General features: G+C 52.5%; 1 protein-coding gene across 1 annotated transcript in view; it reads right to left on the reverse strand.

Annotated features, from left to right (window-relative positions):
• The window catches only part of LOC140420062 (solute carrier family 22 member 3-like), a 63,782-nt gene that overhangs the window by 16,227 nt on the left and 32,591 nt on the right, over positions 1 to 14,964 (reverse strand). The window contains exon 7 of the mRNA XM_072504091.1: positions 12,254 to 12,468. Coding sequence (XP_072360192.1) covers positions 12,254 to 12,468 — 215 coding nt within the window. The remainder of the gene's footprint in view (positions 1 to 12,253; positions 12,469 to 14,964) is intronic.

A 14,964-nucleotide genomic window follows, 5' to 3' on the forward strand; every position in this document is an offset into this window, starting at 1 on the left:
CACACACACTTGCGCTCAACGTACATGACACCCCCGCACACTTTGGACAGAGCACAAAGGCAGCTTCGGTAGGTGTAACATTGACTTTAATAACCAAAGGAGTTCATGCACGTGCCCTAGCGCCTAAAACTCATCTGTGCCCTGCACCCGTGCCAACTTACTCAGTGTCTAATTGTTTGGCCTTACGGGCCCTTTGACTACGTCTACGTGGTTCCCCAGACGGTACAGCAGAACTGAAGGTGGACTCCTGTGATTCCTGCCCTCTGACACTGGATCCCTTTGGCGGCCGTTTCCTGGGGCGTCCTGGCCTAGATGGGCCAGGCTGCGGCCCGGGCGACTGGGATGGCGAGCTGCCAGCCTGTCCTGCCCGTTGCCCACCCGATGCACCTGGGACGGAAGGGGGGGAGTCCGAGGTGTCGCGGTGTACCGGGACCTCCCCTACAGAGGGAGCCGGGACGGACCACACCACCTCCTCCTCCCTCGGGGTGCCCGATGGCCCCCAGGCCTCTACATGGGTGGGGGATGCGAACGGACTGGCCATCCGACGCGCCCCCGACATCTGGCGCTGCCAGTCCTGGAGGCCCGTGCTGGTATCGACAGGGGTCTGCAGGTTTGCAGCCATGGAGCCCAGGGGGTTGTCGAACCCTGTCTGCGACAGTGCGACGCCAGCTCGCACATGGCCACTGGCGCCGATGCCCTCAGCGATGGCCTGCTGAGACTGGGCCATGGCCTGCAGAGCCGGGGCCATGGCCTGCAGAGACTGGGCTATGGCCTGCTGAGACTGGGCCATGGCCTGCTGAGACTGGGCTATGGCGTTGAACGCCTCTGCCATCTGGCGCTGGCACTGGCTCATGGCCTCCTGTGAGAGGGCAGCCATTTCCTGGGCCACAGACGCCGCCTGCATGGAAGGCCCCAGGCCTCGCAAACCGTTCCCCATGTCTGACACCGTCGCACCCATTGCCTCCACCGCGGACGCCACCCGTGCGGTGTCAGCCTGGGTGGCACGCATGACCGGCACCACTCCCAGCTCCTGGACGCGGGTGGACTCCTCCACCTGCGACCGCAGCCGCCGCAAGCCACCCGTCACCCTATTCGCTCGTCTCCGTGTCGGTGGTTGCATCAGATCTATGTGTGGGTGTGGTAACTGCAGGAACCCGGGATCCATCTGGGCGGCAGATGTTCGCTTGGCCTGGGCTGCCCTCCGACCGCCCGGTCCCTCTGCTGCTCCTACCTCCACCTGCTGTACCGGGACGGCTGTGTTGTGCGCACCAGTGAGTGTACCAGACGCCTCATCACTAAAGTGCCCAACCGTGGTGAGTGTTTCTGCGATGGTGGAGGGTGTTGGTGACAGCAGTGGCGTTGTGTCGTGCTCTTCGTCCCACTCTGAGTCCATGGCACTTTGGGGTGGGGGTTCGTCTCCACCCATCCACTCTGAGTCACTGTCCGGTATTTCGTCTTCCCGGGTAGGGGTGTCCTGGGTAGTGCTGTCCCGGGTAGTGCTGTCCCGGGTAGTGCTGTCCCGGGTAGTGCTGTCCCGGGTAGTGGTGTCCCGGGTAGGGGTGTCCTGGGTAGTGGTGTCCCGGGTAGGGGTGTCCTGGATAGTGATGTCCTGGGTAGTGGTGTCCTGGCTCGGATGTGACGGGGGCCTGTGGCTGCCCCCCTCATCGCTGGGTGGTCGCTCCCGCACGTGACGGGGGTGTCGTCTCCCTGTTGCTCCAGGTCTCTCCGTCTCCCGTGGTCTCCGAGGGGCATCCTGCGGGCGTCGCATGCTGGAGGGTTCGGGTCTCTCCGTCTCCCGTGGTCTCCGAGGGGCATCCTGCAGGCGTCGCATGCTGGAGGGTTCGGGTCTCTCCGTCTCCCGTGGTCTCCGAGGGGCATCCTGCGGGCGTCGCATGCTGGAGGGTTCGGGTCTCTCCGTCTCCCGTGGTCTCCGAGGGGCATCCTGCGGGCGTCGCATGCTGGAGGGTTCGGGTCTCTCCGTCTCCCGTGGTCTCCGAGGGGCATCCTGCGGGCGTCGCATGCTGGAGGGTGCGGGTCTCTCCGTCTCCCGTGGTCTCCGAGGGGCATCCTGCGGGCGGTCTGCATCTGCGGGGATGGGTGCCTGGACGTTTGGTCCTGCGATACACAATGAAGCATGCATGGTTAGACATCAGGCAGTGATCAGGTGATACGGGAGAGGGGGATATAGGGGAGGGGGGATATGGGGACGGGCTGTTGGTGGCTCACTTGCTCGTGGGGCCCCGACCTCTGCATCAGCAACCTCCCGGTCCTCAGGTCCGCCAGCCAGTTCCAGGGCCCTTTCCTCGTGTACGGTCAGTGGCCTCTCATCAGCGGGCCCTCCTCCAGTCCTCACATGCTCCCTATTGTTGTGTGCGCGCTTCTCCTGGGGGGGGGGGGGGGTGGTGGCAGGGGTAAAAGGCAACAGTGTTAGGCAGGTATATGAATGCACGCCATCGGTTGCGCGTGCATTGCAGAGGTTAAGGTTAGGGCTGGATTCACTTGGGGATATGGGGGATATGGGGGAGGGGGGGATATGGGGGAGGGGGGATATGGGGGATATGGGGGATATGGGGGAGGGGGGAATATGGGGGATATGGTGGAGGGGGGATATGGGGGATATGGGGAGGGGGGATATGGGGGATATGGGGGGATATGGGGGAGGGGGGATATGGGGGAGGGGGGGTATGTGGGAGGGGGGATATGGGGAGGGGGGGATATGGGGAATATGGGGGAGGGGGGATATGGGGGAGGGGGGAATATGGGGGATATGGGGGAGGGGGGATATGGGGGAGGGGGGATATGGGGAGGGGGGAATATGGGGGATATGGGGGAGGGGGGATATGGGGGATATGGGGGAGGGGGGATATGGGGGATATGGGGGAGGGGGGATATGTGGGAGGGGGGATATGGGGGAGGGGGGATATGGGGAATATGGGGGAGGGGGGATATGGGGGATATGGGGGAGGGGGGATATGGGGGAGGGGGGAATATGGGGGATATGGGGGAGGGGGGATATGGGGGAGGGGGGATATGGGGGAGGGGGGATATGGGGGATATGGGGGAGGGGGGATATGGGGGAGGGGGGGGATATGGGGGAGGGGGGATATGGGGGAGGGGGGATATGGGGGATATGGGGGAGGAGGGGATATGGGGGAGGGGGGGATATGGGGGAGGGGGGGATTTGGGGGAGAGGGGACATGGGGGATATGGGGGACGCTCACCCTGCCTGCTCTGATGAGGTCGTTCACCTTCTTGTGGCACTGGGTGCCTGTCCGTGGTGTTAGGGCCACAGCGGTGACGGCCTCTGCCACCTCCCTCCACAGACGCCGGCTGTGGCGTGGGGCAACTCTGCGGCCGTGCCCGGGATACAGGGCGTCCCTCCTCTGCTCCACCGCATCCAGGAGCGCCTCCACATCGCGTGACTCGAACCTCGGGGCTGAGCGACGGCCAGCCATCAAGTCGGGTGTTGCGGTCGGCTGTTCCGGTCGGGTGGGGGGGAGCTGCGCGGCCTTATGAGCCGTCACGCCGTGCAGCGCGTATGACGCTGCACGGCGTGAACCACTGCGCAAGCGCGGATCCCGTTACGTCGATGCTAGCCCATTTCGGGCCGCAGACTATCGGCCCATTTTTATGACGTGACGCAAGTGGGATTTGCGCCGTTTTTTGCGCCGATCGGCGGAGTTTCCGCCGATAACGGAGAATTTCGCCCAAGGTGGGTGAACTTAAGGCATGGATCGGTACTTGGGACTACGATGTGGTGGCCATCACGGAAACTTGGATAGAAGAGGGGCAGAAATGGTTGTTGGAGGTCCCTGGTTATAGATGTTTCAATAAGATTAGGGAGGGTGGTAAAAGAGGTGGGGGCGTGGCATTGTTAATTAGAGATAGTGTAACAGCTGCAGAAAGGCAGTTCGAGGAGTATCTGCCTACTGAGGTAGTATGGGTTGAAGTCAGAAATAGGAAAGGAGCAGTCACCTTGTTAGGAGTTTTCTATAGGCCCCCCAATAGTAGCAGAAATGTGGAGGAACAGATTGGGAAACAGATTTTGGAAAGGTGCACAAGTCACAGGGTAGTAGTCATGGGTGACTTTTACTTCCCAAATATTGAGTGGAAACTCTTTAGATCAAATAGTTTGGATGGGGTGGTGTTTGTGCAGTGTGTCCAGGAAGCTTTTCTAACACAGTATGTAGATTGTACGACCAGAGGAGGGGCAATATTGGATTTAGTACTTGGTAATGAACCAGGGCAAGTGATAGATTTGTTAGTGGGGGAGCATTTTGGAGATAGTGACCACAATTCTGTGACTTTCACTTTAGTAATGGAGAGGGATAGGTGCGTGCAACAGGGCAAGGTTTACAATTGGGGGAAGGGTAAATACGATGTTGTCAGACAAGAATTGAAGTGCATAAGTTGGGAACATAGGCTGTCAGGGAAGGACACAAGTGAAATGTGGAACTTGTTCAAGGAACAGGTACTACGTGTCCTTGATATGTATGTCCCTGTCAGGCAGGGAAGAGATGGTCGAGTGAGGGAACCATGGTTGACAAGAGAGGTTGAATGTCTTGTTAAGAGGAAAAAGGAGACTTATGTAAGGCTGAGGAAACAAGGTTCAGACAGGGCATTGGAGGGATACAAGATAGCCAGGAGGGAACTGAAGAAAGGGATTAGGAGAGCTAAGAGAGGGCATGAACAATCTTTGGCGGGTAGGATCAAGGAAAACCCCAAGGCCTTTTACACATATGTGAGAAATATGAGAATGACTAGAACGAGGGTAGGTCTGATCAAGGACAGTAGCGGGAGATTGTGTATTGAGTCTGAAGAGATAGGAGAGGTCTTGAACGAGTACTTTTCTTCTGTATTTACAAATGAGAGGGGCGATATTGTTGAAGAGGACAGTGTGAATCAGACTGGTAAGCTCGAGGAAATACTTGTTAGGAAGAAAGATGTGTTGGGCATTTTGAAAAACTTGAGGATAGACAAGTCCCCCGGGCCTGACGGGATATATCCAAGGATTCTATGGGAAGCAAGAGATGAAATTGCAGAGCTGTTGGCAATGATCTTTTCGTCCTCACTGTCAACAGGGGTGGTACCAGGGGATTCGAGAGTGGCGAATGTCGTGCCCCTGTTCAAAAAAGGGACTAGGGATAACCCTGGGAATTACAGGCCAGTTAGTCTTACTTCGGTGGTAGGCAAAGTAATGGAAAGGGTACTGAAGGATAGGATTTCTAAGCATCTGGAAAGACACTGCTTGATTAGGGATAGTCAGCACGGATTTGTGAGGGGTAGGTCTTGCCTTACAAATCTTATTGAATTCTTTGAGGAGGTGACCAAGCATGTGGATGAAGGTAAAGCAGTGGATGTAGTGTACATGGATTTTAGTAAGGCATTTGATAAGGTTCCCCATGGTAGGCTTATGCAGAAAGTAAGGAGGCATGGGATAGTGGGAAATTTGGCCAGTTGGATAACGAACTGGCTAACCGATAGAAGTCAGAGAGTGGTGGTGGATGGCAAATATTCAGCCTGGATCCCAGTTACCAGTGGCGTACTGCAGGGATCAGTTCTGGGTCCTCTGCTGTTTGTGATTTTCATTAATGACTTGGATGAGGGAGTTGAAGGGTGGGTCAGTAAATTTGCAGGCAATACGAAGATTCGTGGAGTTGTGGATAGTAAGGAGGGCTGTTGTCGGCTGCAAAGAGACATAGATAGGATGCAGAGCTGGGCTGAGAAGTGGCAGATGGAGTTTAACCCTGAAAAGTGTGAGGTTGTCCATTTTGGAAGGACAAATATGAATGCGGAATACAGGGTTAACGGTAGAGTTCTTGGCAATGTGGAGGAGCAGAGAGATCTTGGGGTCTATGTTCATACATCTTTGAAAGTTGCCACTCAAGTGGATAGAGCTGTGAAGAAGGCCTATGGTGTGCTCGCGTTCATTAACAGAGGGATTGAATTTAAGAGCCGTGAGGTGATGATGCAGCTGTACAAAACTTTGGTAAGGCCACATTTGGAGTACTGTGTACAGTTCTGGTCACCTCATTTTAGGAAGGATGTGGAAGCTTTGGAAAAGGTGCAAAGAAGATTTACCAGGATGTTACCTGGAATGGAGAGTAGGTCTTACGAGGAAAGGTTGAGGGTGCTAGGCCTTTTCTCATTAGAACGGAGAAGGATGAGGGGCGACTTGATAGGGGTTTATAAGATGATCAGGGGAATAGATAGAGTAGACAGTCAGAGACTTTTTCCCCGGGTGGCACAAACCATTACAAGGGGACATAAATTTAAGGTGAAAGGTGGAAGATATAGGAGGGATATCAGAGGTAGGTTCTTTACCCAGAGAGTAGTGGGGGCATGGAATGCACTGCCTGTGGAAGTAGTTGAATCGGAAACATTAGGGACCTTCAAGCAGCTATTGGATAGATACATGGATTACGGTAAAATGATATAGTGTAGATTTATTTGTTCTTAAGGGCAGCACGGTAGCATTGTGGACAGCACAACTGCTTCACAGCTCCAGGGTCCCAGGTTCGATTCCGGCTTGGGTCACTGTCTGTGCGGAGTCTGCATGTCCTCCCCGTGTCTGCGTGGGTTTCCTCCGGGTGCTCCGGTTTCCTCCCACAGTCCAAAGATGTGCAGGGTAGGTGGATTGGCCATGATAAATTGCCCTTAGTGTCCAAAATTGCCCTTGGTGTTGGGTGGAGGTGTTGAGTTTGGGTGGGGTGCTCTTTCCAAGAGCCGGTGCAGACTCAGGGGGCCGAATGGCCTCCTTCTGCACTGTGAATTCAATGATAATCTATGATTAATCTAGGACAAAGGTTCGGCACAACATCGTGGGCCGAAGGGCCTGTTCTGTGCTGTATTTTCTATGTTCTATATTCTATTTCGGACTCGTCGGAGGGGATGGGGGAAGTAATGCGAATCTTGGGGGAATTTGGCAATTTATCCGGGTATAAATTAAACATGGGGAAAAGCGAGATATTTGTGATCCAGGCAAGAGGACAGGAGAAGAGACTGGGAGAGCTGCGGTGTGGAATGGTAGGAAGTAGCTTTCGATCTCTGGGAATCCAGGTGGCCCAGGAATGGGAGGCACTGCACAAGTTAAACCTATCCCGGCTCGTAGAACAAAAGAAAGGGGACTTTAAGAGATGGGACATGCCCCCGCTATCACTGGCGGGGAGGGTACAGACCGTGAAAATGACGGTCCTCCCCAGATTTCTGTTTGTCTTTCAGCGCCTCCCCATCTTCATCCCTAAGGCCTTTTTCAAGCGGGTGAATAAGATTATTTTGGGCTTTGTGTGGGCGAGAAAAACCCCGCAAGTGAAGAAAGTATTGCTAGAACACAGTCGGGGGGAGGGTGGGTTGACGCTGCCGGACTTCTGCAATTACTGCTGGGCGGCTAATATAGCCATGATTAGGAAGTGGGTAGTGGGGGAGGGGTCGGCATGGGAGCGGATGGAGGCAGCGTCATGTAAAGACACCAGTCTGGGAGCATTGGTAACGGCACCTCTTCCGTTCTCGCTGGCCCGATACTCCACAAGTCCGGTGGTAGTGGCGGCTCTGAGGATCTGGGGGCAGTGGAGGAGATAAAGAGAGTGGAGGAAGCATCGATTTGGACCTCGATTTATAAAAACTACAGGTTGATACCGGGTAGGCTAGATGGCGGGTTCCGGAGTTGGCAGAGGGCAGGAATTAGAAGGATTAGAATTATTTATAGACGGGAGCTTTCCCAGCTTGAAAGCTTTGGAGGATGAATTTAAATTGCCACCAGGGAATGGTTTTAGGTATTTGCAGGTGCGTGACTTCCTGAGAAAGCAGGTGCCGGCCTTTCCGCTGCTGCTGCCACGGGGGGATACAGGATAGAGTAGTCTCCAGTACCTGGGTGGGGGAGAGGAAGGTATCGGATATTTACCAGGAGCTTTCGGAGGTGAAGGAAACTCCGGTGGAGGAGCTTAAGGGCAAGTGGGAGGACGAGCTAGGAGGAGAGATAGAGGCGGGTCTATGGGCGGATGCCCTAAGCAGGGTTAATACCTCCTCATCGTGCGCCAGGCTTAGCCTGATACAATTTAAGGTAGTCCACCGGGCACACATGACAGTGGCTAGGATGAGCAGGTTTTTCGGGGTAGAAGATAGGTGTGCGAGGTGCGCGGGAAGCCCAGCAAATCATGTCCACATGTTTTGGGCATGCCCGAAGCTTAGAGGGTTTTGGCAGGGTTTTGCTAAGGCTATGTCAACAGTGCTAAAAACACAGGTGGTGCCGAGCCGGAGGTAGTGATCTTTGGGGTGTCGGAAGAGGCCGAGGTCCTCGCCTTTGCCTCCCTGGTAGCCTGGAGACGGATCTTATTAATGTGGAGGGACTCGAAGCCCCCGAGTGTAGAGACCTGGGTTAGTGACATGGCTGGGTTTCTCAGTCTCGAGAAAATAAAGTTTGCCTTAAGAGGGTCAATGTTAGGGTTCTCCCGGAGGTGGCAGCCGTTCGTCGACTTTCTCGGGGAAAATTAAATATGTCAGCAGATGCCGTATTCCAGGGCGGGGGGGGGGGGGGGGGGGGGGGGGGGGGCGGTGCGCGGACTGTTGTTGTATGGTCCATGTTGAAGTCATTGTTTTTGTTTGTCATAGATTATCATAGAATTTACAGTGCAGAAGGAGGCCATTCGGCCCATCGAGTCTGCACCGGCTCTTGGAAAGAGCACCCTACCCAAGGCCAACACCGCCACCCTATCCCCACAACCCAGCAACCCCACCCAACACGAAGGGCAATTTTGGACACTAAGGGCAATTTATCATGGCCAATCCACCTAACCTGCACATCTTTGGACTGTGGGAGGAAACCGGAGCACCCGGAGGAAACCCACGCACACACGGGGAGAACGTGCAGACTCCGCACAGACAGTGACCCTAGCCGGAATTGAACCTGGGACCCTGGAGCTGTGAAGCAATTGTGCTATCCACAATGCTACCGTGCTGCCCGTGTTACTGTTATAAAAATTTTCAAATACCTTAATAAAATATTATTTGAAAAAAAGCGGTTAGGAATGCTGCGATGAGTAACTCACCTCCTGACTTCCCAAAGCCTGTCCACAATCTACAAGGCATAAGTCAGGGGTGTGATGGAATACTCTTCCCTTGTGTGGATGAGTGAAGCTCCATCAACAGAAGAAGTTTGACACCAATCCAGGACAAAGCAGCCCGATTGATTGGCACCAATTCCACGAACATTTACTCACTCCTCCACCAGCGCCCTCTAGCAGCCACGTGTACCATCTACAAGATGCACTGCAGAAACTCAACAAAGCTCCTTATACAGTAGGCGGGATTCTCCGTCCAGCGACGGCAGAATCGCGAAGCGCGATTCGGCATAGAGTCGTACGTCAGCCGAAAATCGAGTCCAGCACTGGGCGCCCAACGGAACGCCATGCTCCCGTGCCTTGACAGCAGCATGAATGTGTGGCTGCTGAGGGAATCAGAGGGGATACAAAATGTGTCCGACATCGCTATAGCGTGCTGACATTTGTGTTGTGTCACTGGCCAGTGAAAGTCTGCCGGGGGGGGGGGGGGGGGGGGGGGGGGGGGCGGTGTGCACAGATCACCATTGCCGCAGCCTGAAAAGCAGCCATGCAGCTGGGCACAATGCTGACTGCCCACTGTGAGCCTAGTGCCACTGGCCGTATCCGTACCTCCAGACCACCCACCGGGTACCCTCTGGCCCCAGCTGACCCATCAACGGGATGGACGTGCTCCAGCGCAACCCCTGCCATCTTCTTGGCTGGGATGAGGGTGCGAGGGGAGTGGAGTGCCTATACTCAGCTCCTGCTTGTCAGGCTCTCAAATGCCAATCCCGACCCTAGCTAATCACACGCCAGCATTCACTGAAATTGAACTAGTTCCATGTGGCGCCCATTAGGAAGTCCTGAGTCGCTCTGGGACCGGCACCACTTTTGGGGCCGTAGAACTCAAGCCATTCATTCCTGGTGCCTGAACAGTCCCTGAAACGGACCCTTCAGGATTTCCCAAACCCATCACCACTACCATCTAGAAGGACAAGGACTGCAGATACCTGGAACACCATCACCTGTAAACTACCCTCCAAGCCGCCCACCAGCCTGACTTGGAAATATATCCCTGCTCCTACCTCCTGACCACCCCCCACTGTGCTCCCGTTAAATAGCCCTGCCAGCTAGCATGGCAGCCCTCGCCCACGCCCAAACCTCCTACCCCTTCCCGCTTCCCCTCCAACCCTGTCCACACTCCCCAAGAAACAGAAAAAGATGCCCTCACCCTTGATACTCCCCAAACACCCTGCCACCAAACCCACCAAATGTGCTCCCATTATTTTTAATAATTCTCATATCTGAAGTGTGGAGTAACCTATTAACGACAGAGGGTTACATCCTGCAAGAGTCAGAAACAGAAGTTAGAGGGCAGTTACTAGTTGTAGGTTTGGAGGTAATACTCCGGTTCTCTTCCTTTTATTTGATTATTTTATGGTACACTATATTACTCAAACAAATTATATCATAAAACCTTCTTGTCAGTCTAAGTGTGGATATGAACTCCTCACTTCACGGCACAGTGGTTAACACTGATGCCTCACAGGGACCCTGGTTCGATTCCGACCTTGGTGACTGTCTGTGTGAAGTTTATACATTCTCCTCGCGTCTGCGTGGGTTTCCCCCGGGTGCTCCCGTTTCCCCTCACAGCCCAAAGTAGTGCAGGCTCGGTGGATTGGCCAAAACTGTGGTGGGGCTGGACTCAGTCCGCAGCTGCCACGCGGGGTCCACGGAAAAAAAACAGCAAGAGTGACGCATGCCGTCAGGAACGTAGCCCAGCGGGGGCGGAGCATCTGGGGAGGACCTCAGGTGACATCCTGAGGCCGCCCATACGCCGTGCGTCATACTCCCAAGTTTGAAGGGGCGGTGCATCGCAAATGTGGCGCCACCCCCAATTTTGCCGCAAACAGGGATTCTCCAGCCGATCGCCGAACGCGCTTTCAGCTTCGGCGACCAGCGAATCCCGCCCATCATCTTTCTGGGCATAATTGTAGCTGAGCGTAAATGGTGGTGGCAATTGGAGGTTGGCATTGCCTTGTGATGACTGCTTTATTTCGGTAAATTAATCCATTCAACAGGAGGGGGCTTTATACTTCCAGTGCCAAAAATGATGGTGGAAATGCATTTTGATAGGAAGAACAGGGAGAGATAATATAAAACAAAGGGTAAATTCTTAAAGGGGTGGAGGAGCAGAGGGCCCTAGGTGTATATGTGCATGGATCATTGAAGGTTGCAGGAAAGGTGGAGAGAGCAGTTAGTAAAGCAGAATGTTTTCTGGGCTTTATTAATAGGGGAATAGAGTACAAGAATAAGGAGGTTACGCTGAACTTATATGAAGCACTAGTTAGACCTCAGCTGGAATATTGCATACAGTTCTGGGTGCCACACAATGGGAGGGACATGAACATATTGGAGAATGAAGGAAAGGTTCACAAGAATGGTTCCGGGGTGAGAAACCTCAGCTATGAGGATAGATTGGAGAGGTTGGGACTGTTCTCCTGGGGGAGAAGAAAGCTAAGAGGAGATTTGACAGAGATGTAAAAAATTATGGGGGGTGGACAGAGTAGATAGGGCAAAACTGTTCCTGCTGGTAAAAGGATCAAGAACGAGAGGGTGCATATTTAAAGTGATTTGCAAAAGAAGCAAATATGATGTGAGAAAAACCTTTTCACACGAGTAGTTCGGGTCTGGAATGCACTGCCTGGAAGTGTGGTGGAGGCAGGTTCAATCGAGGCATTAGATGGTAATTTGAATAGAAACAATGTGCAGGGGAAAAGAGGGGAATGGCACAAAGTCATGATGCTCGTTTGGAGAGCCGGTGCAAACCCAATGGGCCAAACGGCCTCCTTCTGACCCCTAACAATTCTGTGATTCTGTGAAATATTGGCAATGCTCATGAGGAAATCTGGGCTATGGTTAGGATGGTCTTGCTAACTAACACAATGGAGGGCTGTTCACTATGATCCCAGTGTTTGATGTAATTGTAATTTTATAACAGCTAGTTCAATGTTCTACCCCAACAGTGATCATCCCAATGAGAAATGAAACACATTTCACACTTAAGAATAAGACAATGACGGGTGACACCCGACAGGAAAGGCTGAATTTTTCAGGAAGAATGAAGCACAAAGTCCACTTTAAAACCTGAGTTGTTCAACATTCCTCCCACGAGCTATACGGGTAAGGTTTTCCATACAGAAGCGTTCAGCGCTTACCTTCTGAAATACATGCTGCCAAGAGGCAGAATGTTCCTGCCACTATGTGGGAGACCACAAAGGGACTCCGTCGACCCACCCGTTCAACCAACAGGAATCCAAGCAGTGTTGCTGGCAGTTCCACCGCTCCAGCGACAAAGAGGTCAACGTAACTGTCACCGCCCTGGATTCCCAAACGCAAGATGAGCCCGAGGTACACCACATTGCTGGTGAACCTGAAAGAAAGGGAACACAATCAAATAAACTGCAGAATCGCTCTAACCGTTCCGCCTTTGAGCAAAATCACCCAGGGGAGCAAACAGGCTCACCCACATCCCCTACTCTTGTCTCATCCTGAAGAACTCTGTCATGACACCTTTGTTGCTTCAAACGTAGCACAGATAGCCCCTTCCAGGATGAAGAATGACCTTTCGGGAAGAAAATCTGCCGTTCTTACCCAATGTGTCCTATATGTGATTCCAGATCCACACCAATATGGTTGACTCTAAGCTGTCCTATAAAATAGCCTAGCAAGCCAGACATACTGTACGGCTAACTCGGGAGGGGAATAAATGCTGGCCGAGCCAGTGGCACTCACATCCCCAGCATGAATAAAGGAAAGTAGTTAGCAGGTCAGAAAGGTTTTCATTCGGTAAACCATCAAACACTGGTGAATATAAACATAAGAACATAAGAACTAGGAGCAGGAGTAGGCCATCTGGCCCCTCGAGCCTGCTCCACCATTCAATGAGATCATGGCTGATCTTTTGTGGACTCAGCCCCACTTTTCGGCCCGAACACCATAACCCTTAATCCCTTTATTCTTCAAAAAACTATCTATCTTTATCTTAAAAACATTTAATGAAGGAGCCTCTACTGCTTCACTGGGCAGGGAATTCCATAGATTCACAACCCTTTGGGTGAAGAAGTTCCTCCTAAGCTCAGTCCTAAATCTACTTCCCCTTATTTTGAGGCTATGCCCCCTAGTTCTGCTTTCACCCACCAGTGGAAACAACCTGCCTGCATCTATCCTATCTATTCCCTTCATAATTTTATATGTTTCTATAAGATCCCCCCTCATCCTTCTAAATTCCAACAAGTATAGTCCCAGTCTACTCAATCTCTCCTCGTAATCCAACCCCTTCAGCTCTGGGGTTAACCGAGTGAATCTCCTCTGCACATCCTCCAGCACCAGTACGTCCTTTCTCAGGTAAGGAGACCAAAACTGAAAACAATACTCCAGGTGTAGCCTCACTAACACCTTATACAATTGCAGCATAACCTCCCTAGTCTTAAACTCCATCCGTCTAGCAATGAAGGACAAAACTCCATTTGCCTTCTTAATCACCTGTAAACTAACTTTTTGCGACTCATGCACTAGCACACCCAGGTCTCTCTGCACAGCAGCATGTTTTAATATTTTATCATTTAAATAATAATCCCGTTTGCTGTTATTCCTACCAAAATTGATAACCTCACATTTGTCAACATTGTATTCCATCTGCCAGACCCTAGCCCATTCACTTAACCTATCCAAATCCCTCTGCAGACTTCCGGTATCCTCTGCACTTTTTGCTTCACCACTCATCTTAGTGTCGCCTGCAAACTTGGACACATTGAACTTGGTCCCCAACTCCAAATCATCCATGTAAATTGTGAACAGTTGTGGGCCCAACACTGATCCCTGAGGGACACCACTAGCTACTGATTGCCAACCAGAGAAACACCCATTAATCCTCATTCTTTGCTTTCTATTAATTAACCAATGCTCTATCCATGCTACTACTTTACCCTTAATGCCATGCATCTTTATCTGGGCGGCACATTGGCACTGCAGCCTCACAGCTCCAGGGACTCGGGTTCGAATCCGGCCTCGGGTGACTGTGGAGTTTGTACTTTCTTCCCGTGTCTGCGTAGTTTCCTCCGGGTGCTCCGATTTCCTCCCACAGTCCATTGATGTGCAGTTTAGGTGGGATTACTGGGATGGGTGGAGGCATCGGCTTAAGTAGGGTGCTCTTTCCAAGAGCCGGTGCAGCCTCGAGGGGCCGAATGGCTTCCTTCTGCACTGTAAATTCTATGATTCTATGAAGACACGGGTCTGGAATGGGTGCTGTTCTTCCTTGGAGGAAGCGAGGGAGCCAGAACCGAGTTTCTCAAGTCATACAGGAAAACCTGTATTAAGAGAGTGCAGGAGGTTTCTGTGCCAACAAGACAGCGAAAGCAGACTTCAAGGATATTGGTTGCTTCAATACAAGAATTTACAGGACTTCTAAGACTTGATTGGGACTAATCGGTCTGTAGTGTGACTGACCAGCAGCAAATCTGTGCCCGTTCTCTGCACCTCTGGACTGCAATGAGTGGTAAGAGGTGTTGCTGCTTTTCATGACAATGGCAATAAATCCACTTCCTTCAACTTCAGACCTGGGCCTAACAACCATTGACAGAAACAGATCCCTCAGGAACACCAATTTAATTGAGACAAGAGTCAGTCCTCAAAAGTTTCTGACAAATCTTCCCATCCACCCACCTCTTAATCTCATATCACTCATTCCCTCTGAGGAAGGAGAGGTTAGGAGTTGGAGCAAATAAGGAGCTGACATAAAGGGTAGTTAGAAATAGCAGCAGATAAATTGTAGGAAATGATTGGAAGTCTTTATTGAATTTGGTTCGGGACAGCTCTCTTCAGCTTTCTGCCGTGTGATATGGAACCGCCACCGTGCTGCCTCATCACC

Source organism: Scyliorhinus torazame, chromosome 1 (assembly GCF_047496885.1).
Source record: "Scyliorhinus torazame isolate Kashiwa2021f chromosome 1, sScyTor2.1, whole genome shotgun sequence".
In the NCBI taxonomy this organism is placed as follows: Eukaryota; Metazoa; Chordata; class Chondrichthyes; order Carcharhiniformes; family Scyliorhinidae; genus Scyliorhinus; species Scyliorhinus torazame.